General features: G+C 41.4%; 3 protein-coding genes and 1 non-coding gene across 4 annotated transcripts; 2 read left to right on the plus strand and 2 right to left on the minus strand.

Moving 5' to 3' along the window:
* Positions 1–7,299: 7,299 nt before the first annotated feature.
* rpn1 (ribophorin I) lies at positions 7,300–12,779 on the minus strand. The gene is made up of 10 exons (XM_007563355.2): positions 12,415–12,779; positions 11,301–11,365; positions 10,286–10,592; positions 9,984–10,193; positions 9,576–9,768; positions 9,385–9,484; positions 9,125–9,263; positions 8,708–8,827; positions 8,297–8,542; positions 7,300–8,210 (listed from the first exon to the last, which is right to left on the minus strand). The coding sequence occupies exons 1-10, from the start codon at positions 12,652–12,654 to the stop codon at positions 8,028–8,030; spliced, it is 1,803 nt and encodes a 600-aa protein (XP_007563417.1). The 5' UTR covers positions 12,655–12,779; the 3' UTR covers positions 7,300–8,027.
* A 207-nt stretch (positions 12,780–12,986) lies between these two features.
* trnaf-gaa (transfer RNA phenylalanine (anticodon GAA)) lies at positions 12,987–13,059 on the plus strand. Its single transcript has one exon. It is a non-coding gene; the product is annotated as a tRNA-Phe (tRNA).
* A 1,497-nt stretch (positions 13,060–14,556) lies between these two features.
* LOC103145773 (ras-related protein Rab-7a-like) lies at positions 14,557–20,398 on the plus strand. Its single transcript, XM_007563356.2, has 6 exons — positions 14,557–14,664; positions 17,471–17,533; positions 17,673–17,799; positions 17,879–18,097; positions 18,670–18,798; positions 18,895–20,398. The coding sequence occupies exons 2-6, from the start codon at positions 17,481–17,483 to the stop codon at positions 18,988–18,990; spliced, it is 624 nt and encodes a 207-aa protein (XP_007563418.1). The 5' UTR covers positions 14,557–14,664; positions 17,471–17,480; the 3' UTR covers positions 18,991–20,398.
* Positions 19,473–24,056, minus strand: hmces (5-hydroxymethylcytosine binding, ES cell specific). Its single transcript, XM_007563358.2, has 7 exons — positions 23,893–24,056; positions 23,585–23,805; positions 22,715–22,858; positions 22,412–22,630; positions 22,123–22,277; positions 21,155–21,347; positions 19,473–20,728 (listed from the first exon to the last, which is right to left on the minus strand). Exons 2-7 carry the CDS (start codon positions 23,771–23,773, stop codon positions 20,537–20,539), a joined length of 1,092 nt encoding a protein of 363 aa, XP_007563420.1. The 5' UTR covers positions 23,774–23,805; positions 23,893–24,056; the 3' UTR covers positions 19,473–20,536.
* Positions 24,057–24,283: the final 227 nt, after the last annotated feature.

Here is a 24,283-nt window from a genome sequence, read left to right on the forward strand (position 1 = left end):
AGATAACATGATAAGGCCTAATTTCCTAGTTGATTCCTCACTAATAAACACATCTAATTATGATAGCACCACCTTCACCTCCACAACAGGACGGAGGCGTTATTAACAAGCACCATTGGTTTTTACCAGCCCTGTTATCTGCAGGCCAAATGAACCTGACTTTTTTTTCTTTCTCTCTCTTTCTTTCTTTCTTTCTTGGTATCTTTCTAACAAACTGCAGTGGCATTTTGTGCCAATTTCAGCTCCCATTTAAATTATATCAGACCTTTAAAAAAATTATAATTGATGTCAGGTGAATGAGTTTTTATTTTTAAAGGAATAATGACAAAACCCCATTGATGTATTGGCGCTGCGAACCTTTTTCTTTGCTATTCTGAATTTAAAACTAAAGAAACAAAAATGAAGGGATAAAATAAGCATTTCCGGGTTTATAAGATGTGATTCAGCATATTTGTGCGACACTTTTAGAAGAAAAAAAAAGAAGGGGGTGAAAAAAAACACAAAAATATTTTTCCAAGAGAGACACACACACACACACACACACACACACACACACGCTTCTCTTTTAATACCGCCGCATCTCCACCGGCTCCGGTGCTCTGATGGTCTCCTAGACAACCGAGATAACGGGCCTGCAGTTTTCCATATCGGTCCCGGAGTCTATTATAGCTCGGGATTAGCTCTCTTTCCGAAAAGGTCATACGCAAAGTCACCAAACCTGCTCTTTTCCTCCGCCATATGGGGCCCCCGGTGTCAGGGCGCATTCATAAGCATGCCTGTGCCATTTTCATTTCATGCCATTAGACTAATAGCCCAGAAAACCTTTACCCGCTTTCACACAAAGTCGTGCACGTAGAAATGAGGAGGCTGCAAACCTCGGAAAGGTAGGAACCTTTGTGATTGAAGCTGCGAGACTCGAGTTGCAGAGGGAATGGAATGCGCTGTTATGTAGCGACCCCTGGCGAAAAAGACATGAACTTCAGCAGCGGGGCTCGGTCAGGAGACGTTACTCCGTGATTGAACTGACTGACACGTTTTTCGAGATATGGTACGTAGAAAAATATTTTTACACAAACCTTTTGTTGGGACTCGATGTGGTGGACCAACACAAGTAGTAATCCTGCAGTGAAAGGAAAGGGATTCATAGTTTTCAAAGTATTTTATGAATACATTTCTGAAAAGTTTGCTGAGTTGACTATGCATTACAGCTGCCACCAACTTTGCACGTCTGAATTCTGAAATGCTTGTTCAGTCTTCATTTCACATCAGCTCCAGCTGGGCCATTTGGATGGAAATTATCTGTGAAATTTGATTTCAAAGTCTTGTCACAGATTTTGAATTGTACTTAAGTCTGGACTTTGACTAGGTCATTCTGAGATGTTAATGTGCTTTTGAACGGTTTCAAGTCGTTTGCATCTCCATCCTCCCTGCTGAACAGAAAACCTGCTGCATCTGCCACCATCATATGTGAGATGGTGTTTTCAGGGTGTAGTGTTGCGTTAACCTTCATCCACGCATGCGTTTAAACGAAGACCAACAACGTTGGTCTAATCTGACAGGACGAACGTCTGCCACGTTTTCTGTTGCCCAATGCAAACAGGTCTTCTGACTTCTTTGAACAGCAGAGTTATCTTCCCTCCACTCCCACAAAGGCCTGAACTACCTTTAAAGATAGTTCAGGAACCTTTTACTAAATAAAGCGCGACTTCTGGGAATTCTTAAGGATTTTTTCTTTTACAGCGTTTGACCTCTGTGTTTTTAGATCAGTCATCCTCTGATTACAATCAGAGATTATTCATGAAGCTGTCTCCACCTGTCCCCATACAACTGCCATTGGTACTTCCTCAATTTCAATGTTCCTCATCTTTTTAAAAGTTTTTTTTATAGTGGCCTTTATTAGAAAGTGCTAAGACAGGAAAATGGTAAAGAGAGTGTAGACAAGCAGCAAAGGTCACCAGGCCAGGAATCGAACCTGCAATGGCCGTGGGGAGGACTAAATTCTCCTTATGTGGGTTGTGCTTAATCACCACAACACCCCCAATGTTTGTCATATTTTTTGCTGAACAACCAGATTCCATAACTCTTTCATCCGTCGTCCCATGAGACTGCTAAACTTCCACTAATCTATTTTTATTGTATATATTTAGTTTTATAATTTGTATGTGAAATGTCGTATGTATTGTTCATTTTATGGAATAAATAAGAGATCATCATGGTGGCTCAGATGGTAGTAACACTGCTACCTTGCAGCAAAACAGTTCAGGGTTTGAATCCCCATCTTTCTACAGAGAGTTTGCATTGTCACCAGGTACTCCCACTTCCTCCCACAGTCCAAAGACATGGCTGTTAGATTATATGGCCTCTCTAAATTGTCTTTGTGGGTGTAGTTTGCCTCTCATCAAATGACCCTGGAGATAGGCAACACCTGCGAGGATTAGCGGGTATTGACAATGGATGAATGGAATAAGACTAGCTACAAAGGCTACTGTTTTTCCTCAGCTAGAAAAGGCAGTTTTGTAGAAAACACATTTGTGTTGATAGCTGATTTCACATTTCTGATTCTGTCTTACCACTCTGATTCACATTATCTGGTTCTATTCACAGATTCAGGTCTTTCTATTGCTGACTTGCTCGGCTTCTATTCCTACCCAAACTTTGTTTTATTCTCCTTTGGAATGTAATTTTTTTTTCTTCTCTTCTTTTGCTTGTTTAACTGTCCAGACTGCAGATGTAAAAATTGCCAATGGGAGATTTGAGTTTTTTTCACCTTGATTTCTTCCTGCTTTGGAATAAATGTGAGTGGATATTGCCAATGAACTCTGTAACAAAGAAACTGGATGAAGAGGGAGGGAGGGAAGGAGGGAGGGAGGAGTGGCGCACAGCTGGAATGTTCCAGCTGGGATTCCCGGTGGCTGGACAGGAAGTTTGAGGAGTCCTGACAGGAAGTGTGTTCTCATGGAGCGCCAGCTTCGGGTGGAGGGAGAAAGGGAGAGATGTTTCCTGTTCACCCCCACCTACCCACCCAGATATGTTCAGAAGCCTCTCTAAGCGTGACCCAATCTTTAATCCATGCTTGTTTTACTTCACACCCAACAAGACCATGGCACTGTTCTGCATGCGGCAGGTCTGCAAATGTATCTCATCAAGGAATGCTATCAGTGGACGGTGGTTAGCCAACAGAGTAAATCATGCACAGGGGGTAGGATTTTGTCACAGGATGCAGATGTCACCACATGAAGTGAAACTTCCTGCCCATCAAAGTAGTCAGTGCCTGTTTAATGGACTTACCATCTGCAGCCCGCAACAGAAAGTGGCTATAGCTTCATAGAAATACGCCCAGAAAGTCTAAGAAGGAGAGATGGTGGAGGGAAAGAGGAAAAGGCAAGTGAAGAGGGGAGTGAGAGTATTGTAGGCAGAGATGTGATGGAGCGATATGTGGATTGCAGGAGGAAAAATCTCTTTGTCTCTCCTGAACTGAGTGGACAATCAAAGTTTCCTATCAGCTCTGGAGTAGGGGAAATTGGCTGCCCTGGAAAGGAGAAGGCCACTCTCACAGCCAATGGGAAGTGCCCCTGTCACTCTAATCAGGTCCGATAGAGAAAGTAGGAAGCAAGCACAGGCGTGTGTCTGTTTTAACACAGACCAGCCTTGTTTCACTCCGTCTTTGCGTGATCCAAGATGATACAAAGTCTGGCGTGGCGCTAGAGACCTTCATCTGCGGCTTATCCTCCGCGCCGAGGGACCGTGTGCGAGCCACTCTGCGCATGTTTGGCAAAACGTGCTCTGAGAGGCATGACCGTCGATGCTTTGATGGGGCGCCATGTGGCAGAGATCAGTGGGCCTTAGTGGGAGCTGTGGACAGTTTCACACAAGGGCAGCTAGGGGAGAGGATTACTGTCTCATCAATACAAATCCATACAGAGAGAGTGGTTGACATCAGTATGCACACTGACAGAGACAAGAGGCTTTGAGGGGAAAGCGCATGGCGCAGTAACATCCGCACAGGAGGAATACGTCTGTAGACTTGGGCTTGGTTCACCCAAGCCTTACTTTTGACCCCCCACCCATTCATGTCCCTACCTACTCTGTGCCAGACAAGAATGTGTCTCTCTACACCCACAAACCCAATCCTCCGTTTGAAGTTCCATCTCCATCTCCGCGCTCACCAGGGCCATCCTCTCCCCTTCCTCTCTCCTGTCGGACCGTCTCGTCTGTCAGCCCCTGCTCCTCCCCTCCTCCTGCAGCTGCGCCGAGGGTCACAGACGCCTTCATTGTCCTCCTCTTCCTCGCCCTCTCGCTTCTGCACCCGGCCGCATCACACCTGCCACCTGCACAAGGCTGCCGAGCCGCGGAGGCTTTCATCCACTCCTCACCCTCGCCCTTCAGAGCCTCTCATCCCCCTCGTCCCGGCACCCTGTCACTGAGGAATGGCCGGTTGCAGAAGGCCGCGGTGGGTTCGGGGCACACAGGGCCGCCGTTGTGATGGTGTGCACTTTGAGCGTAGCCAGAGGGAATCAGTGCAGGTGAGGAAGGGTTTTTGTGTGTGTGTGTGTGTGTTCAGATTGAACTCGTATTTCTTCTTTTTTTTCATGACGTGCGTTCATGGCAGAGGAGTAGGATTGGGGGAATTGAATGAATTTATATTGTGAAGAATGCAGACCTGAGAGTGGGCGCATAATAACATGCTGACAGTCAGGGTGGTGGCTCTGTCTCAGTGATTTATGAGAGTGTGCTGTGAAGGGTCTTCTAAGCAGGATATTGTTCCCTGACTGGTGACTTCTGCCTCTCTCTTTGTGTGTGTCGGTGTGTGATTGTGTGTGTCTATTATAGAGCAAGAAAGATTAAGAGGAAGAGCATCACAGGTGAGCCCCGAATGTAATCAATCACCACCGCGTCACTGGGCCCAGAAGTTGTACAGCGCACACTCACCTGATGTCTAGTTTACACCCTGTCCATATTTCCTTTTTCATTTTGCATATTCATGATTTCTGGCAGATAAAAGGCAAAACACAGGCTGCATCAACACCATGTTTCAGGAAAGGAAGATAATAATCAAGCCCGTGCCTGAGGGGGATCATGAGCAGCTCAACCACATGGCCCAAACCAGTCCCAAACACGCCCTGCACAAACCCCAGCATCCACCTCAGACTCGCACACATGCTCGGTTGGCCACATCAGGATACAGTGCTGCACACGAATTCCGGTTTAAACTGTATTCTGCTCAGTTTACAGCAACAGATAAACCGCAGTGCTTGTGCGACCGGTAATCATATCCTGGGCTAAGAACTGAAAGGACTGCAAGGCCTCCAGTCAGCCACAACATGACAGTGGCCTGTTAGGGATGCAGGGAGCCATCTGAGGTGGCTTCAGCAAAGTAGCACAACCCCGAAATACGCCCTGACATTCAGCTGGGTCTCTTTATGGTGCAGGTGCTTTTCATTTTCCATTTTTATTAACCCCCATTAACTCTGATGTCCATAAATAGGATCTAGTGAGTATTTGCCTTCATAAGTTAACCAGGAAAGGAAGATAACTTTCCTGGGTAACTTATGACTTATAACTTATTACTCTCAGTATAAATGCAGTGAACATTAGAGAACAAACAGCATCATGAACACCAAGGAACACAGCAAACATGTCAGGGAGAAGGTTGAGGGAATGTATCAAGCAGGGTCATGTTACAAAACAATATCCCAAGATTTAAACAGCTTTTATATCCATCAGTTGTCTAGGGTCACAAGGAAGCTGGTACCTACCTCCAGCGGTCACTGGGTGAGAGGCTGGGTACACCCTAGACCAGTCGCCAGTCCATCACAGACTACACAGGACAAACAACAACTCATGGGACAGTCATGTTTGGGGCAAATAGAGCCCAGGCTGATATCAAAGCCAAGACCTTAAGGAAACAGTGCTACCCACTGAGCCACCATGCAGCTACTTTCTGTTGGTCTGTTTTATAAACTCGCATTAGAATGAATTAAAGTTTGTGGTTGTAAATGTGACAACAGAGCTTTTAAGGCTATGCATGCTTTTAGTACATAAGATTTAAAAAACTAATGTATAATTGCTTTCATCTTCCCCACAGTCCATTCTTCAAAAAACAGGCATGACAAAAGGTTGTTGGTTTAGAATAAAAACGTTTAAGTCCAGGATTCTGGCACATTTACGTGTACGCAATCATCTGTTTTAGCATTATGTTAAAAATAAAATCCCATTCACCAAAAGGAAAAAAACACACAACCCAACAAACATATAACACTGGAGTTACCTGGTTACTGGTTGGCTTGTTTCTACGCTGCTCTATTACAGATTCTTTGTAGTTATTTTGTTTGTTTTAGATGTTTTGACTTTGGTCGATCTCAGTCCATTTTCATTTTGCATCTCATTTAACTTGTTTTTTTTTTTGTTTTTTGTTTTTTTTGTATTTTCTTTTGGTTGTTTCACATCTGTCTTGGTTAATTTACTTCAGACGGATCCATTTCTGTTGTTTTTTTTCCGCAGGGCTTTTTAGTACTGTTATGCATCATGGTGGTCTTGTTACATTATAAATGGTACTCTTACTCATGGGGCACCATTTCCATGTCTGCAACTTTTAAGGAAGTTGGAGACATGGAATGTAAATGTGGAGAGTTGTCATTCTCTCTCAGACCTGAACTTTTCTTAATAAATTGACCAATCCATCTTACAGACATTTGATTATGTCATGCTAGAGTAGAGAGCAGATGTGATCCAAGCAGCTTGTGAAAGTAGAAGTCATCTCTGAATCAGAGAAAGCTCCACTCAAGTCCAAAGACACAAACAAAAATGCCATTGTGTGACCTTTCGCCACCGCTAAGCGTCTGTGCTGACGGACATTGTCTGTGGTTTCTCACCGCCGTGTTTTGAGAATGATTATTGTACGGTGCACACAATGCGTGAGCACCATCATTGTGAGAGAAGCCGGGCTGTTATTATGGAGCAGGAAATGACCTGTCGGGACCCCCGGTGACCTTGGAGGGAAAGCTTTGACCTTCAGCTGACCCTCTTTGCACTTGTCCTCACCCCAGAGGTTTTTTTTTACCAAACTATTTGGTGGGGTTGGAGTTAGAAAGTTACAGGAGCTTCATCATGAGAGCCAGAAACTGCCACGAAAATGTGGATTCATCTTTTCTGAAGATGTTAAAGAAAAAAAATCTGAAACTGACATTTTTAAAGACGGTTTTTAGCTTTTCAAAAAGGCGGTTTTTTGCACCAGTACGCCCTCTTGTGGTGAATGAAGGGTACTGTGTTTCTAGAAAGAATAAGAAAAGCAGACAAAGATGAGTTTCTCCAAACTTTATTTCCAAATTTAACTGAGATCCATATCAATGCCCCCTTCCCAAAATAAAAGCTCCCATGTCTTGTCTTCCACACAATCTAATCTCCTTTAGTCTTTAATCTCAGAGTCAAAAAAAAAAAAAAAAAAAAAAAAAAAAAAAGTAAATCATACAAAATGTAGAAAATATGAGTCGGGAACATCAAAAACGAGCGTTGGCCTTGATGCAGATTCAGAGCTTCAAATTTTAAAACATCAGTCCGGGGGCAAAAACTGCAGCTGAGGTCAGCATAGAACAAAAAGCATCCTCTTCAACAATGTTTACAATCTTTAGTTTCAGAATACAGTATGAGTGAGAAAAGATGTGAGGCCATTTCAAGAACCTTAAGCCATGCATGCTTCAGAGGGAAAGACCAGAACATGAAATCTGAGGCAAGTGGAACAGAGATTAAGGGCTAGCTCAAAAAAAAAAAAAAAAAAAGGATCAGAAACAAACATCGTTATGTAGCTGCTCCGAACCCGAGCGGACAGTGAACCACAAGTTTATCACCAGGCACAGAGGTACATGTCCAGATAAACTCATCACTTGCATAAAATGAGATGTTGATAGTCCATGTCTGGATGCAATGACGGTAAAAAAAATAAAAAACAAAAAAAAAAAACAAACGTGTCACATTTCATGTCATTTTCATACCAATACTTGATGAAAGCAGCATGTTGGTGGGTGTGAACCTTAGAGGGCGTCCAGCAGGCTGTCGATGCGGCTGATGAGCTCTTGTCTCCTGCTGGTCAGACTCTTCTCGCTCTCAATGTAAGTCTCCTTCTTGACTTTACCACCCACCAGCCGCTCCGCCTCTGAGCAGGAGCGGCACACCAGCTCCTTCACCTGACCGTCCAGCTTCTGAATCTCTCCGACAAAAAAAAAAAAAAAAAAGAACACAGTCTGGTGAGCGACGCGGTGGTTCGACGGTCTTCCCAGTTGTCAACAGCCGACCTGCGCACCTTCTCGGCCAGGTCGGAGCCCTCCGTCTTGAGGCGGGCCTGCAGCGAGCTGATTTCGCTGGTCAGGGTGCGGTGGTCGGCCTCCAGGGTCTTGCGGCCGCTGTTGAGCGCGCCCGTGTCGCGGGACTGTTTGTAGCGGTTCACCACCTCATCCATGTGGCGGTACAGACCCAGACGCCTGTTGACCAGAGTGAGCACCTGCTCCGTGATGGAGGCCACCTTCATCCGCACCTCGGCCGCTGGATCCTGAACAAACGACAGACACCGCTGGAATGATGGGGCTTTTTATTCAGCTGGTAGGAACGCCAAGCGCCATATGGCGATGCCTCGAGTCTTCAGAAGAGTAAAATGAACGAAGCGAACGAAGAAATTCCACAAACATAACTCGTTATGACATTCGGTCTTTAATACCTTTGTGATGGCAAAGTCCAGCCGAACGTAGATGATCACAGTGAAGAAGAGTATGTAGAAGGCCCCGACCACCAACAGAGGCTCCTGCAGCATCAGGATCTTGTTGAAGGTATAATGAACCTGCAGATGATGAAAGGGAATGACGAGTTAATCAGACTGGTGGACAACCATGTTTCTGAACATGTATAATTACACGTTCAAAAGAGTAAGGTTAGGGTACAACCACTCACACCTTAGTCTAGTTTTGTTAAACACTACAGCTACTTTAACATTCCTTTATGTCATGATTGTTACATGCATCAAGTCCAGGTGCAGCTAAAAATGGAAGGTTTTCATCTACAACAGAAAAAATAAATAAATAAAAACAACTAATGCTTCATAACCAGATCACTAATTCAGTTGTGTCCATCATCTTACCACAAAGTCCTGAATATGCTGCTCCACCAGGTTGTTCTTAGTAGCTACCAACACCGGTCTGCCAAACGTGTCCAGGTACGTGTAGTGCAGCTGGTTTGGCATGCGGTCGATTTTGTAAGGTGTGTCCACGTGGATGTTTCTGATTCATACAAAAGAAAAAAAAAAACAAAAAAAAAACACATTAACGTCGGCCAAAGTTTCATTTTCATCTCATTGACCTACCGGACAGATTTGACTCGGGGGGGAAAAAAAAAACCTACTTTGCGCCTTCTGGCAGAATGATCTTCACAGTCATGTAGTCGATGACCTGGTCATCATAGACGTGGTCAACTAATCTCATTTTCAGTGCATACTGCTCGCCTAGAATGGAAAATTAAGCAAAAAAAACAAATAAAAAATGTCAGCATCTCAGTTTTATGCAGTAAAGCGACTAAGTATTTCCAGAACTCACCGAGGGTGTAGAGGTATTCGTAGCTGGGCAGATTGTAGCCGATGATATAGTGAGTCTTCCAGCCTCCAAACAGGGGGAACCGCGGTCTGACCTCCACTTCCACAGAGTCATCCAGAACCTGCAGGTGGGAGGTGGAGATGTTGCCGATCTCATCCCGGTAGTAGACGTCTTGAGCCGAGGCAGGAAGGATGGTCTGCAGGGGAGAAAAGACGGGAGTCACCGTATGTCATCAGCAAACCAGAGAAAACAAGAGAAACAGAGAATTGAATCAGATGGTTTTCAATCTAAGAAATAATTATCACCAGACCAGCTATACATTGTTTTGACTTTATGTCCAGTAGAAAGGCCTGAGCTTTTCACATGTTGATGTTTGAAGGATTTTCTTTGCTTGTCTGTTGGTATTTATACCTTGAAGGACTTGACGGAGGAGATGCCGCTGTCCGACTGACGCTGGTAGTCGTAACGCGAGAAAGGGCCCTTCAAAATGGCCCCTGTGTGCCTCAGATCGATGGTTTCCTCAACGGCGATGTTCCCCCAGTGAGACACCTCAATGGTGCGAGTGATGCTGGTGATGGTGAGGAAGGGTGTGTTGTTTTCGTAATGGATCTTCAACGCATCCTGACGGGTTGAGAAAACAAAAACCAAACCTAAGTCGCCGGCATTGCTGGCACCTTTTTAGGCGAGCTGACCAAAGGTGGGCGGAGCCATACCTCGCTGAACGGAGCGACGTCGCGGAACGGTCCGTACTCGATGATCTCGTCGGTCTTGCTGGGGTTGCCCAGCTTGGTGTAGCTCTCCACCGTCTTCGAGGCCAGACGGACGCGGGTGGTCTGGCTGCGAGTGGGATACGGGGAGTACAGATAGTGGTTGCCCTGGAAAACCACCAGCTGACGCTCGGCCTGCGTGATCTGCGTAGGGAACGGCTTCAGGACGTGGCTAAACATCATCTCGGTCTTCACTTTCAGCTGAGCACCGGCGGCCAGAGTCGAGGGCAGCAGCACTTTGTAGAACTCCCCTCTGACACGGGACAGAAGAAGAAGAAGAAGAAGGAAAATTTGGATTAGTTACCAGATAGAAGTTTGCTTTCAGTCATCGTGAATTTCAATCCTTTTTTTTTTTTTTTTTTTACTTTTAATGAAACATCTGATATAGAAGTTTGAATTTACTGTGAATTTTCTCCAATCTGCATACAGGCTCAAATACATTGATGCAACCCCCACTAAGAAAGTTTTTAAAATATCCATAACTGAGTTGCACCTCAAAAACGTGTATTTTGCAGCCATCAAACATTTGGAACCATTTTAACTGCATCTTATGAACCAATTTGATGTTTTTCTAAAACAAAAAGCTCATTGAAATTTGTTGTTTCCTTCCATAATCCACATATTTTGTTTAAACATATTTTGTTTAAACAATATGAGTGAGAAAAGATGTGAGGCCATTTCAAGAACCAAAGCCAGTGAACAATCGAAATGCCTTCTGTAGAAGAGCTTTATACTCAACGTAAAAAATAAAAAAAACTGTTGTTTGGTCACAATGACAGGAGCAATGTTTAGAGGAGTCAAGGTAAGGTTTTCATATTTAAAAACATTGTCAAGCATAGTGATAGGAACATCTGATTCTGTTTTTATTTGAAATATTTGAAATTAATAATACATTCTTTTTGATTAGGAGTGTGTGTAAACAGTTGACTTGGAACACTTGCAGTTCAGGGGATCAAATTACCTTTGTCCCTGGATTGATGTCTGTTGAAGTTCGAGTGTGCCATGCTCCTCTTCATCGCCCTTCACCTGTAATAAAATTTAAGGTACAAAACGTGAGAGAATGTCCAGCTTGATGTCATGGTGTCCGGTCAGAAAACAGAGCCTTGCAACTAGGCCTGTCGAAATAAACAACAAATAAATTAATCACATTATTAACTAAAACAAGCTCAATAAATTCCATATTCATGATTTATTGTTTTTCCTCTTTCTGCCAAAAAATGGATGACAAAGATCTTCAGTCTGCTTCGGTGCTTTGGTTTCAACTGTTTGCAGAGACTTTATAATTCATTTTATTTAATTTTATTTGTTGTTTCTGTTGTTTTGCTTATTTGTTTAGGATATTGAAATGTCTTAGAGCTCCAGTGTTAAGTGTTCATTAAAATTTTAAATTCAATGATCTTTGATAATTTAGTCTTGCATTATTATACCATTACTTGAAAATGGTATAATAAAAATGGTATAATAAAAATTACTTGAAAATGGTCTCAAAATAACAGTATTATCGTTCACCCCAATAACTTCTGGCACAATTTATCGTCCAACAAAATTAGTTATTGTGACAGTCATTCACAGGAAAAGGGGGCAGAGCTGTGCGGAGTCACACACGGAAGTGACCTGCCCAGCGCATACGTGTCATTCAGCCACTGACAGAGCGCGGAGCCCTGCGGAAGTTAAAGGCTATCTGCTAGCATTGTTAGCTTCTTCAGCTTCCATTGATTCTCTCGGGGTTTAGTTATTACACTACAGTCTGTGAACTGATGTAAATGTCATGCATTTATTAGTACACAACTGTTAACATTTGCAACCACTCGCTATTTATGGTGAATTGACTTCCTAGCTTGCAGAATAATAACCAAACAGGGTCGTCTTTTTTGCTTTGCTTTCATGCCTACTATAAAAACACACTTCCATGATATGAGCGCATACTTGCGCAGTTGAAACCTAAATAATAAAACGGCAGCGACCTGCTTTTTGATGCCAGTGATCTGCGCTTAGAAAAGATCACAAGCTAACGCTAGCTAGCGGGTGACATGATGCGGTGTCGGTACTGTTTCTTTAACAAACGCTGGACTCACCGAAGCTCCAATATATGCCATGTGAGGTGCCAGGTCTGCATCTACGGCCAATATAAAGCTCTGGACGGAGGACTGCCCATGGTTGGACAGCACAATCTCCGCGGTGATCTTAGCCAGATGAGTGCTCAGGTCCACCGTCCTCTTCACATCCTCATTCACCAAACCGTCCGCTGAAACCTCCGAGCTCAAAGCGGCCACAAACAGCAAGCACACTGCGACGAACGCCGACCTTCGTGTCATCGTTAATGGGGAAATAAGAACTAAAATGCTGAAGCTGGAGTAGAGGGTTTGCAGTGGAAAACGGAGCGCAGCTGAAAAAAGGCCGCCGCGCCGCTCTCTACATCAGAAAGGATGACGCTTCATTCAGTCGTACGTGATGGCGTCACTGCGCACTCAGCGTGCTGGGAGTTAGTAGTAAATAAACCAGATAACAAACCAGAGAAGCCAACTATATCGCCAGAGAGTCATATCAAGCGTATTTTATAATATGAAAAAACATTTATAAACTTAATTCCACACAGACGTATTTTTATTTTATGAAAACTGTTGTGTGTGAATCTGTTGTTACCTGCGCCGAAATAGCTCAGTTGGGAGAGCGTTAGACTGAAGATCTAAAGGTCCCTGGTTCGATCCCGGGTTTCGGCAGGGAGTGGTGAACGATATTTTTCTCAATGAGTTCAGTTAAATCTAATAACATATGACGTATTCATATAGAATGCGCCTATGGTCTAAATAATGTACAACACTGCTTTTTCTTTCAACTTATTACTATGTTTATATACCTCAAGTTGCAATCTACAGTTGGAACTGCCACAGTTGGAAGTGACAGTTATTAACGAAGTAACAATTAACGTCAGAGTTAATAACAGTCAAGTTATTAACTTGACGCCGTTGTTCTGTCAGATAGCCATACGCTGTCAGGATAGCAAACATGCAGTTAATACGCATGCCCGCGCATGCGCATTAAGAAGTCCGACAGTCAGTGGAGTTGTCAGTTCAGCATACGCAAAAAGTTATGACGAAAATAAGTCATTAAATTTTTAATATTATCATATAATATGATAACTAGATAGATATACATGCGTTGTCGTGGTTTCAAAGTGTATTTAAAGCAGGTCTGGCTGCAGCTGCAGTCAATTACAACACATGCCCGTGTAAAACTCATTAACCGCTAAGTCAGGATGCCATACAACTGTTAATAACAAAGTGTATGATGATCTACGTCATGATTCTATGTTGTTGATTAAATAAAATCATATGGTAATGACTGCATATACATGACTGACTATCTGACAATGTATGCTGATCTGACAGAACACCTTAACTATTATTAACCTGATACCAAGTTAATAACTGTGTTATTCACTGCCCGAACTGAGGAGCAGTGAAAGTTATTTCTATTCTATTCTATTCTTGACACTAAACGTACGTTTCTTTAAATCTGTTTTTCTTGTCATTATATTAGAAAGTATGGGTTTAAAAAAACCACAACCAGTCCCATAGATTGGTAGTGATAGACATAAAAAAAGATTTGCAAAAGATGTATGTGTCTCTTAGAAACATAAATAAAATATTAGGTCTTCAAAAATGTCACTAGGTTTTCTACATGAGATACGTTTTCCAAAATTATGAGTGATCTTTTCTCTAAAATGTTATGTAACATTTGCGGCTCTGAACAAGTTTTATTTAGGTTGTAAAGGTTTTAGACGGTACGTTGGACTATACAGTTTACACCAAAGTTCTGGATACATCCATCCATCCATCCATTTTCTGAACACCCTTGTCCCTCAGTGGGGTCGGGAGGGGTGCTGGTGCCTATCTCCAGCTAACGTTCCGGGCGAGAGGCGGGGTACATCCTGGACAGGTCGCCAGTCTGTCGCAGGGCTCTGGATACATTAAAACATTTTTATATTCTTTTCTAGTTTTTCTTCAAATGTTTAGAGATTTGTTTAACTTGCTAATAATTAATAAGCTTACATGCTCGCGCTTTTTTTTTCTTTCTTTATTTTAGGAAAATATGGATCTTTTCGTGTCTGGGATAAAGATATGATTGATTGATTGTTTGATTGAGTTATTGAGTCTGGGTTGCTCGCTATGTGATTTGCTCGCAACATGTGTGCATTCTATTGGCTCTTGTGCAACAAGGCGTGACCAACGCGCGACGTCAGACCTCACGAGCGCAGCTTGTTTTGGAGGAAGTGAAGAGAGCTCCGTTCAGCTAGCAGCTAGCCGCTTAGCCTGACAGGAAAAGTGAGTACCTAAATCGCCCGTCATATTTAGTCATTTTACTCCAACATTGACAGTGTTGATTTTAACATATGGGCTTAGTGGAGAGCCTAACTTTCGGACAGCTGTCGTCGCTCTAAACGTGTTGTTTTGTCTCATATTTGTCGGAGCTGTTAGCCGTCCTGCGCGTTAAGCTAGGTCTTCCATCACAGGCGAAACAAAAAGTCTACCTTTGAATTTTGTAAAATAAATAAATAAAATAAAATAAAAATCTTTTAATCTGACGGCTCGTCGCCCAGGTTAGTTTGTAGTGACTCAGTCTGTTTATTACTGACAATATATCATTGCTGTCGTTTTCTAATTATCATAAATATTAACATTCCCCTGCTTTAGCCAGCGGTATGTTGCCTAATTGTTTACTAGATGGTTATGTCGTGTTGTAAAATCGACCATGAAACAGTTTCAAGCAGATTTCTTTATTACGCATATGTAATAGAACCGATTAGAAATTGTCTATGGTGTTTCTCTTTCTGGTCATTTGCTTATCATAGTCATTTGCAGTGTAGCTTTGCCAGTTGTTTACAATGCTAACTATCAGAAAGTGTGTTGCAAGTCTTACATTCCCGTGTTTATAACCTTTAGATTCGTGATGCAGTGGATCAACATCATATGAAAAACATATAGAACCAAATAGGTCAGTTGTGATTGATGCCGGTTGTAACCCATTATGTTCCAGTTAACAGCAGCACTTGTGCTAACGCAGCCTGCCAAGTCATGGTTCCGTTAGTCGTGTGTTTAAAGCCATGTGATCAGTTCCTGACACTGTGTCATGGGGTTCCGATTATGCGAGCTGCAAAGATAGCTCTATGCTAGTTTTGCCTTTCGGCTGTATGCGGACAACTTTTAGTGTATCAAAGTTTAGGACACGTGTTGTTGGGAATCTGTGACTCCTCTCAGTTTGGGCTTGTTAACCGCGTCACCTGATAGCAGTGATGGCTTTAACCCCACTGTAATAATAGAGTAATGGAGTTTGGACTTTGAGAATTACAGCTTTATGAGGAGGTTAGTATTGCGCAACAGGGCTAGACTGAAGTCAGAAGTCTAATGCAATGTCTCCCTGAAACTCGTTGCTTTGCTACCAAAGCAGCTCTTCTGCCATGATTGGAGGATTGATTTGTTTACTATAAAATTTAGACGCATTGTAAGTTGAGGGGGTGGGAGGTTATGTATTACATTTTAAAATGAAACATTGAACGTAGCTTTGGGTTGCATTTGATTTACCGCACTTACTAAAACAAATCATCCTGCTCTAGGAGCTTTCTAATTTTAATCATACATAATTTTTATATATTTTACTGTATTGTTTGGCATGAGCCACTTTGTTTGTATAAGTGAGTGTGATTACAGTTAGATCAGAATAAGCAAGTTTTATAAAATAAATAAATGAATTGAAAAAAGAGAAAGATGTGCTTCGATATGTGTGGATTATCTTGTAATTCTTACTTTTTCTGGTTCATTTAAAACTTATTATTTTTTATTTTTTATGTTTTATTGTTAGGAGAAAAATCTTAATCTGCAGGTGAAATCCCAAAGAAAACTATCTGATACATGAATCTTTGGCTGGGAAAGACCTGATCTCAGTGCATTTATTATTACAATATATTAGTGTTATTACACTAAAATGCTGAAAAATTCACTTAAAATCTGAGTTGCTTTGTGTTCCTGTTGTTTCATGTACTATTCACCATCAAGTTTTTTTTCTTTTGAAAAGTACAGGTATGAAATAGTTTGTGTCTTCGCTATTTGTCAAAAGTGTCCAACACACAATCAGAATAACCATCAATATCATAATGTAATTATTTATACCTTTATTATTACTAAAGGTTATGAGTTATCATAACTGAAAAATAACAGTACTGAAACAAATGTAATCTTCACAGCGATGAGTTGTTGTGCTTTTTAGAGATGCCAGTTTCTGGTTTCTTTGAGGTCTTACCTGCTGATTCAGAGTTTAGTTTTTTCTAAGGACTAAACACAGAAAGAAATCAGCTTTGAATTTTTTTCACAGAGTTCATTTTTGATTACAACACAAAGTGAAGAATAGTTTACTAAATTAATCCCATTAATGCGCCTTGGCATCTGTTCTTAACTTTAACCTTAAAGTCTTTTGCGGTTGTTTTTCCTGGAGTAGAGCTAAAGATGGATCCTTCATTGTTCAAGGACCAGAGTTTTGAAGAGTTACGCATTGTTTTAGGGATCACTTTTAATTTTTTTCTTGCTTTTGGTGGAGAAACTGTTGCTCTCTGTGTCTGTATGAACCTTCATATATGATCACGTGTCGTTTCAGTGTTTCCAGTTAAAGCTTTCTTTGTATTTCCAGTCCAGTCAGTTGCTCGGATATTTTTAGCATCACGTTAGTAACTCAGTTAAAATATGTTTGTTTACTTATGTTTGTATTTCAAGACATTTTTTTTTAAAAGAAGTAGTACAGTGTTTGGCCCAAATCCAAACACTGACTGCCTGTGTTCAGGTTTGAGCAGCACAGCATATGACGATTGCGTAACATTACTGATCAAGATCCGAACTGGAGTGCAGTAATTGCTGGGCTAATCTATTTCAAGTGTTATGAACTTGCATTTTATATGCTAATGTGATGTTTAGTCAGCTAGAGTCTCACGACAGCAACTGTCTCTCTATCCATCCCAAGTTAAAAAATGAACTAACTTTGGAGATTTAAGTCTGAAAGTCAAAACTTTGTCAAGGAGAACATGTAGGAACTCTAATTACTTCTCTTGTTTTAATTTTTCCTCTAATTGTTTTGTCTTCACAGCTGTGAAATCATGACATCAAGGAAGAAAGTTCTACTCAAAGTCATCATCCTTGGAGACTCTGGGTAAGTAGTTGTTGCAGATTTACGTTGGTTCTAAAGACGACTCTCCCACTTCCTGGTTTCAGCAATCCTGGCATTATGGTCACTTTCCTTTTCCTAATGTTTTTTTAATATGGGCTTCATATTTGTTTTGTTATTGTAGAGTTGGGAAGACCTCGCTAATGAACCAGTATGTGAATAAGAAGTTCAGCAACCAGTACAAAGCCACGATTGGCGCTGATTTTCTGACGAAAGAAGTCATGGTGGATGACAGACTTGTCACAATGCAGGTACTGAAGCTACTTCTGGCTCTCTACATCTGTTTGGTGAATGCAAGCTTTAAGAAACCGTAACTGTTCTGCCTTTCAGATTTGGGACACAGCAGGTCAGGAGAGGTTCCAGTCTTTGGGTGTAGCTTTCTACCGTGGAGCAGACTGCTGTGTGCTGGTGTTCGATGTGACCGCACCCAACACCTTCAAGACCCTAGACAGCTGGAGAGACGAGTTCTTGATCCAGGCCAGCCCACGAGACCCAGAGAATTTCCCTTTTGTGGTGCTGGGCAACAAGATTGACCTGGAGAACAGACAGGTAAAATGATGTTTTTACTATAGAAATATTTCTAGGCTACAATATTTTATTAAAATTAGTTATTTAAAAGTGCATTGGGGTAAGTTGGAAAAGTCCGCCCATGACTAGAGGAGCATCTCTCAAAGATTTGTAGCCTTTAATTAGCACGGAAAGATTTCCAAATCCAGCATGTTCCATGATAGGACAGAGAAAGTTGGGTATTTTTTCGTCTAGCTGGACTTTTCTGTTAGATTCTTTATTGCTCTCTGTGACTCGAGGTGGTTGAAGCTATCGGTAACTCACGGCTAATATACCCTTGCTATCTAGCTAGCTTTTATTGCGAGTATCACCAGTTGGATGAAGAACATTTCTGTGAAGATATTTGTCTTAAATCCTATTCATAATGGTTTAAAAGTCTTAAATTTGAGTTGGTGAAACCTGCAGAAACCCTGATTGTAGCTCGTGTGGCCTGGTGTAGTGTGTTCACTGATCACATAAAGATAGGATTTTTGGCATTCCAATAGATCGACCACCACCCTATTTTATTTCTTTATTTATTTTAACCAATAACATCAGCTGCTGTTGCGTTTCAGGTACCAACCAAGCGGGCACAGCTTTGGTGTCAGAGCAAGAACAACATCCCATATTTCGAGACCAGCGCCAAGGAGGCAATCAACGTGGAGCAGGCCTTCCAGACTATCGCACGCAACGCTCTTAAACAGGTAACAGGACGATGACCATCATTGTGAAGCATCAGCTTTTCCTTTTTGTTGTAGTTTAGTTAATGTTCCCTCCACTCGTTGTGGCTCTGATCTCAGGAAACCGAAGTGGAGTTGTACAACGAGTTCCCCGAGCCAATAAAGCTGGACAGGAACGAGCGAGCCAGGCCTTCAGCAGAGACCTGCAGCTGCTGAGGCCTCTGTGGATCATCAGGGGCTCGTCATCGCCCGCATCACCCTGTCTTGCCTTGTCTATTTATCCCCTGCCCCGTGGCCCTGCTGTGTTACGCCCTGACGTCCAACATACAAGCAGCGTTCCTGCTCATAAGAGTATATTACTACACACAAACATGCTGCCCCCACCTCCTTATATAAATATATATATACAAAATACATTTTCTATAAAATAGTCTTTTAGTCCAAAGAACACTTTAAGGAAAGAATTAGGTGTCTATTTGTTTGAAGCTTGTTTCCTCCCCAGTCTTTGCCCCTCTTACTCCTCCTTGGTGGTTTGGGGCTGAATTTCCTTCCGTTTCATGTATTTCCTGCTTTCACTCCCAGTGGGCTCCCAACTGCTTGTATTTTGATACTTAAAATGGGAAATCAAAGCATTACTTCTGTACGTATTTTGAATTTCTGACTTGGACAAATATTGTTTTGTTGTTTTTTTGTTGTTGTTTTTTAATAATCAAAATGTCTGTAATTGTGGTGGTTATTTTCTCTCGGTCCACCATTGCTGCACAAACAGAGGAAACACTGCTGCTCCATATTTTCCCTAAGACTTGTTACAGTGATATATATACAGCCTGGACCGCATAAAAGAAATCCCCCTACTACCTAGGGCTTTTGTGTGAAACTAAACAAGTGAATTAGATGAAAATAATGGTGGCTGACTCTTAAAAAATTGGCATATAATTGAGAATCAAGTGGGGGGGAAAAAAGTCCATCTGACAAATATGTAGTTATTTTCCCTCACTTTGCAATCATGCTGCCATACCCAGTAGCTTAAATTTATGGAGACGACTCATTTCAAGTCACACAATAAATGTGATTGTAGCTTAGGTTGGGACTTTTGATCTAAGCGTTGCTCCTCTATTGGAAAAATGAAGGTTCATCTTGTAATCATTTACCGTTCTCACATCATTTGACATGGGAACCAGCTGCATCAATACAGCATGCCAGATAAACCGGGAGGAGGGATTTTTTTTTTTTTCTGAAATAACTCCTTTTATTAAATATGTTTATTTTACAAGACTTTGTGTATAATTGCGAATTTCTCAATCATGGTTTAGGGAAGGCAAAGAAAGCTGTTGTAAATCTCCATATCCGACTCTGCCAACTCGCCTGTGGCGGCAAACAGTTTAAGTGCTTCTCATCTTATTTTAACTGATTGGATCTTTAACTGTTGGTTTGTATTATACTGAGAGCTAGAAATTCATCGTAGAGTCTAAAATAGCACACATACTGTAACTCTGACTCTTAAAAAGACACATGGAAGTCTTTGGCATTCATCATTATTAGAATATGGTAATGCACAACATCTACATTGTTTCAAAATGTCTTTGCGTTTCAAGTAATGGATAATAAAAATATCTTGACTTAAGCGTAAAGAGTTCTTGGTATTTATTATTAAATCTTGGGCAGTCAAAAAAACATAAAAGGCATCAACATAAGAAATACACAAACATTTTCATTTACAAAAATGAAGACTGAAATGATCTCTAACAGCTAAATTTCTTGTTTATTTTGTTCTCGGTTTCTTATTGGCTCCCTGAAGCCACAGCTGAAGTCCTCCGGCAGGCTTGCATCGACTCTTAGCCTTGCTGTCTTGCTCTCCTTTGGTCTCGTTCGTGTCGGGCTCCTTCCTTTTAGCCGGGCTGCCACTCGACAGCCAGCTCATCATCATCTTACTGCTAGCTGTGGCCTTGATCTCCTGAAAAACCAGGAGGCAAATCAGTCTGATGGGGGGAAAGAAACTCTCGAAATTCAAATTTCTATAAATGTTTTACAAGACATAAAAAGTGTTTTGATACAAACATGTCAGCCAGGAAAGATGGTCTATATTCCTTTTTTTTTTTGGTGTGAGACTAAAAAGAAGTGTCACACTACTCCCTGTGTTATCGTTTGAAAAACTTTATGCAAATGTCACAAGATTTATTCCCATCAAGTGTTGCATTAATTTCACTCCAAGCTCTGGTTTTGCATGAATTTCTGCACCAAAGAGGCATGGCGTGGATGGAATTGAATAACTGAGATGAATTAACTTTTTAATAATAGTCTAATTTACTGAGATGCTCTTGTCTGACTGTATGGCTGTTATTCAAAGACAGCAAAGACAGTCACTTGTTGGTCTTGCTACCTTTTTCCTGCTGAGATCCACCGGTTGGAGGCACTCTGGGGAGTTGTTGCGCGAGTTGTTGACAAAAGACGAGACGGGGTGAAAGGTCAAAACGTCTTTGGACTGAAGCAGCTTGATGGCGTCCAGAGACTTCACCTCCCCAAAATCGAGCCATCTTCTCACGTCGTCTTCTCCGTCCAGGACGGCTGGCATCCTGACAAAAAAATTAAACACGTAGTTGTTTAAATTTTATTATCCAGGTTATACAAGTAAAATTTCCATTTCCAATTTTTTTTTCTTAATTTATTTGAATAAGTAAAAAAAAAAAAAAAAAAAGACTAACATTTGCCGATACTGATGTTGACACCGATATATCGTACGTCTCTAACAATAAGTGACTTTGATCAGAATTTTCAACACGAATTCTCTAATCAAAAAATAAATTGTCTTGTGTAAAAAAACAACAATGTATAATGATTGAATAGAAAGGTCCGTGTTTTTAACCAGGTACAAAATCCAATCGGAGAGGGTGCATCTTTAAACATGATAATGAAGAAAACTCAACTCCTTATCTGTAATTTTGAGTGCTTATTTTTTTTTGACAATATCAAAGATAGTTAATAGGTAATGCTTGATAATACCAACTTTTCAAGCATTAACTATTATATGATTTGATTCTTTAGTTAAAGTAAGTTTCTAACTACATTTTTACATTTCAAATTTTTAAATTTAAGTTTGTTTTAAGCAAAAACACTCAAGTATACTGAAAACAAGTATCTTATTTCTTTTATGGAAATCCAAATCTTCCATCTTTTTGATATAAAATGGAGAAGACTCTGAAACCTGAATGCTTTTCTATCCTCTATTCTATCATTTTTGCTCCTCAAAACACTAAAAAAACAAAAAAAAATCCTTTACTTTTCAAGACAGTGTAGGAACCTTTTTTTTTGTTGCATACAAAAAAGAGAAAAACTGCAGCCACTACTAACCTGTCATGAATGCTTTGGAGATTCGGTGAAGCGTTCACAGTGATGACGCTGTAGGTGTAAAGAGCTTCTCCACCGCCTGGTGGTGTCCAGCAGTCAAACACTCCGGCCATCGTCAGCAACCTCCACCCGGTCCACTCAGCAGGAGCTTCACTTTCCTTTCAAATTACATTTTGTTTCCAAAATGAACACCTATCTCCCTCACACTATGATTTCCAACGATTTCTGTAATTTTGTTCCAGACGAATAAATAATCTGAAGTACTTTTATTCCAACAGAAGATAATGCAAACCTCTGCCAGGTCATGCGAGATTTCCCCTTTCTCTGACACGACTGTATTACAAGTTGAAGACGTCGTGACGTCCTGCTGCTGGTCCTCTTTCCGCTCCTGGCTCGGGCCGTTTTTCTGAGGAAAGTAGATGAAGAAAGGCTGCTTCTCCTTTTCCACCCTCCGCCACTCATAAAATCCGTCAGCCATGATGACGCAGCGCTGTCCCTTCAACAGGGGGTCCTTTGAAAAAAGGTCAAGATGACAAGCTCAAAAAAATAAAAGGACGACAAAACAGGAAAGGATGACTTCCACTGAAGTGCACACCTTGTAGGACTTTTTCTCGAGAATGTTTTCGCTGCGGCAGTTGCTGGTGCTGTACTGCATCTTGCTGGGGTCACTCTCCTTGAACCAGGCGGGTATGAGACCCCAACGCATTGAGGCCAAAACACATTCATCCACAGGAGCAGTCTAGGGACGACATAAATCAGCAACTTCTAGTAGGACAGCCCTCACTATAGGGATGGCTTAGCATATTCAAAGAGTACATTATTATTATTGTTCAGATCTAAATGCAATTGAGAGATGAAAATAAATATCTGAATAGATACTGACAGAGCTTGAGCTAATTTGTAAAGAGGAATGGTAATAAAAATACATATATCTTTAGATGTATTCAACTTAAGTGAGTTGAATACATGTCACTTTTTTAGCTTAACATTTAAAATATATATATTTTTTTCTTCACATTTTCCAATTATCCACCACTTTGTGATGGTGTACCACATAAAATCCAAATAAAACACAACAAAGTACTCAAAAACCTAAAGGACAGTTATATTTCTGGACACATTACATCTAAAACTAAAACTTTCAAGAAAAAGTTCCTTCAGATGGACTAGTTATTCAAATATGCTTTGAAAAAAGCTCAGAAGCTATTTATATACAACTTGATTAGAATTTGTACTGAATTTTGCAAACAATAAATTATCACAAAACGCAGTCTACTCAACCTTAAAAAAAAGTGAGGTACACAGCACAGGCTCGGAATCATTTAAAGGCGGGAACCAAAAGTTATCTGGGTCGGCACCGTTCAGCTTGAGGGAAACAATGGACCCGCTTGTTAGAAGTCCGTGTAACGTTTAGCGCAAGTGTAAACGTTACACAAATATCCACTTTCACTAAAGCTGAAGTCACCTTGTCGAAATGTCTCTGCGACACCAGAACCGGACTCATGGACTGGAGACTCTTGTTGTAGGAGGGTCTATATTTGTCCGCGTCTCCGTCCCTCCAGCGGGGCTGTCTCCGCTGTCCGCCCCGGTTTCTGTACGAGCAGGCTCGGCTCACCTCGTCCGGAGCTAGAGTGCACGCAGTTCTTCCACACATCTCAGAAAGCTAAAACTGGCTTTGCTTCCAAGCTAAAAACAAAAAAAAAACAAAAACGAGTGACTTTTTTAAACAAAAGGTCTTTATCGCGGCCTATTAAGACCCTTAAAAAAACTTACCAGTTTTTCAGTATTGACGTTTTATGCTAAATGTCAAACTCAAGGTGCTGGGAGTTACTGTGTGTTTAGAAATAGTGCGCGGATTTTGTCTGGGTAGGACTCTGAAGCTGTCAGAGCAACTCTCCCCGCCCCGGATCCAATATGGCGGCTGTAAACTACATCAGGGTTTCGTAAATCCTCCGCCGCTGGTTGCTATGGTAATTTATGAGCCTGTCTACCGTGCAGCACTATAACCCGCTGTAATCTATGGCGGTCCTCCATATATATATGACGACTTCGGGACAATTATCATCGAATGACGCTTAAATTATGCACTTTGAAGAAAAACTGCTACAATAAAAACACAGTGTTAAGCAGAAAATATAAATATAATATCAGAAAATATAAATAT

This window comes from Poecilia formosa, unplaced genomic scaffold (assembly GCF_000485575.1).
Source record: "Poecilia formosa unplaced genomic scaffold, Poecilia_formosa-5.1.2 Scaffold147, whole genome shotgun sequence".
In the NCBI taxonomy this organism is placed as follows: domain Eukaryota; kingdom Metazoa; phylum Chordata; class Actinopteri; order Cyprinodontiformes; family Poeciliidae; genus Poecilia; species Poecilia formosa.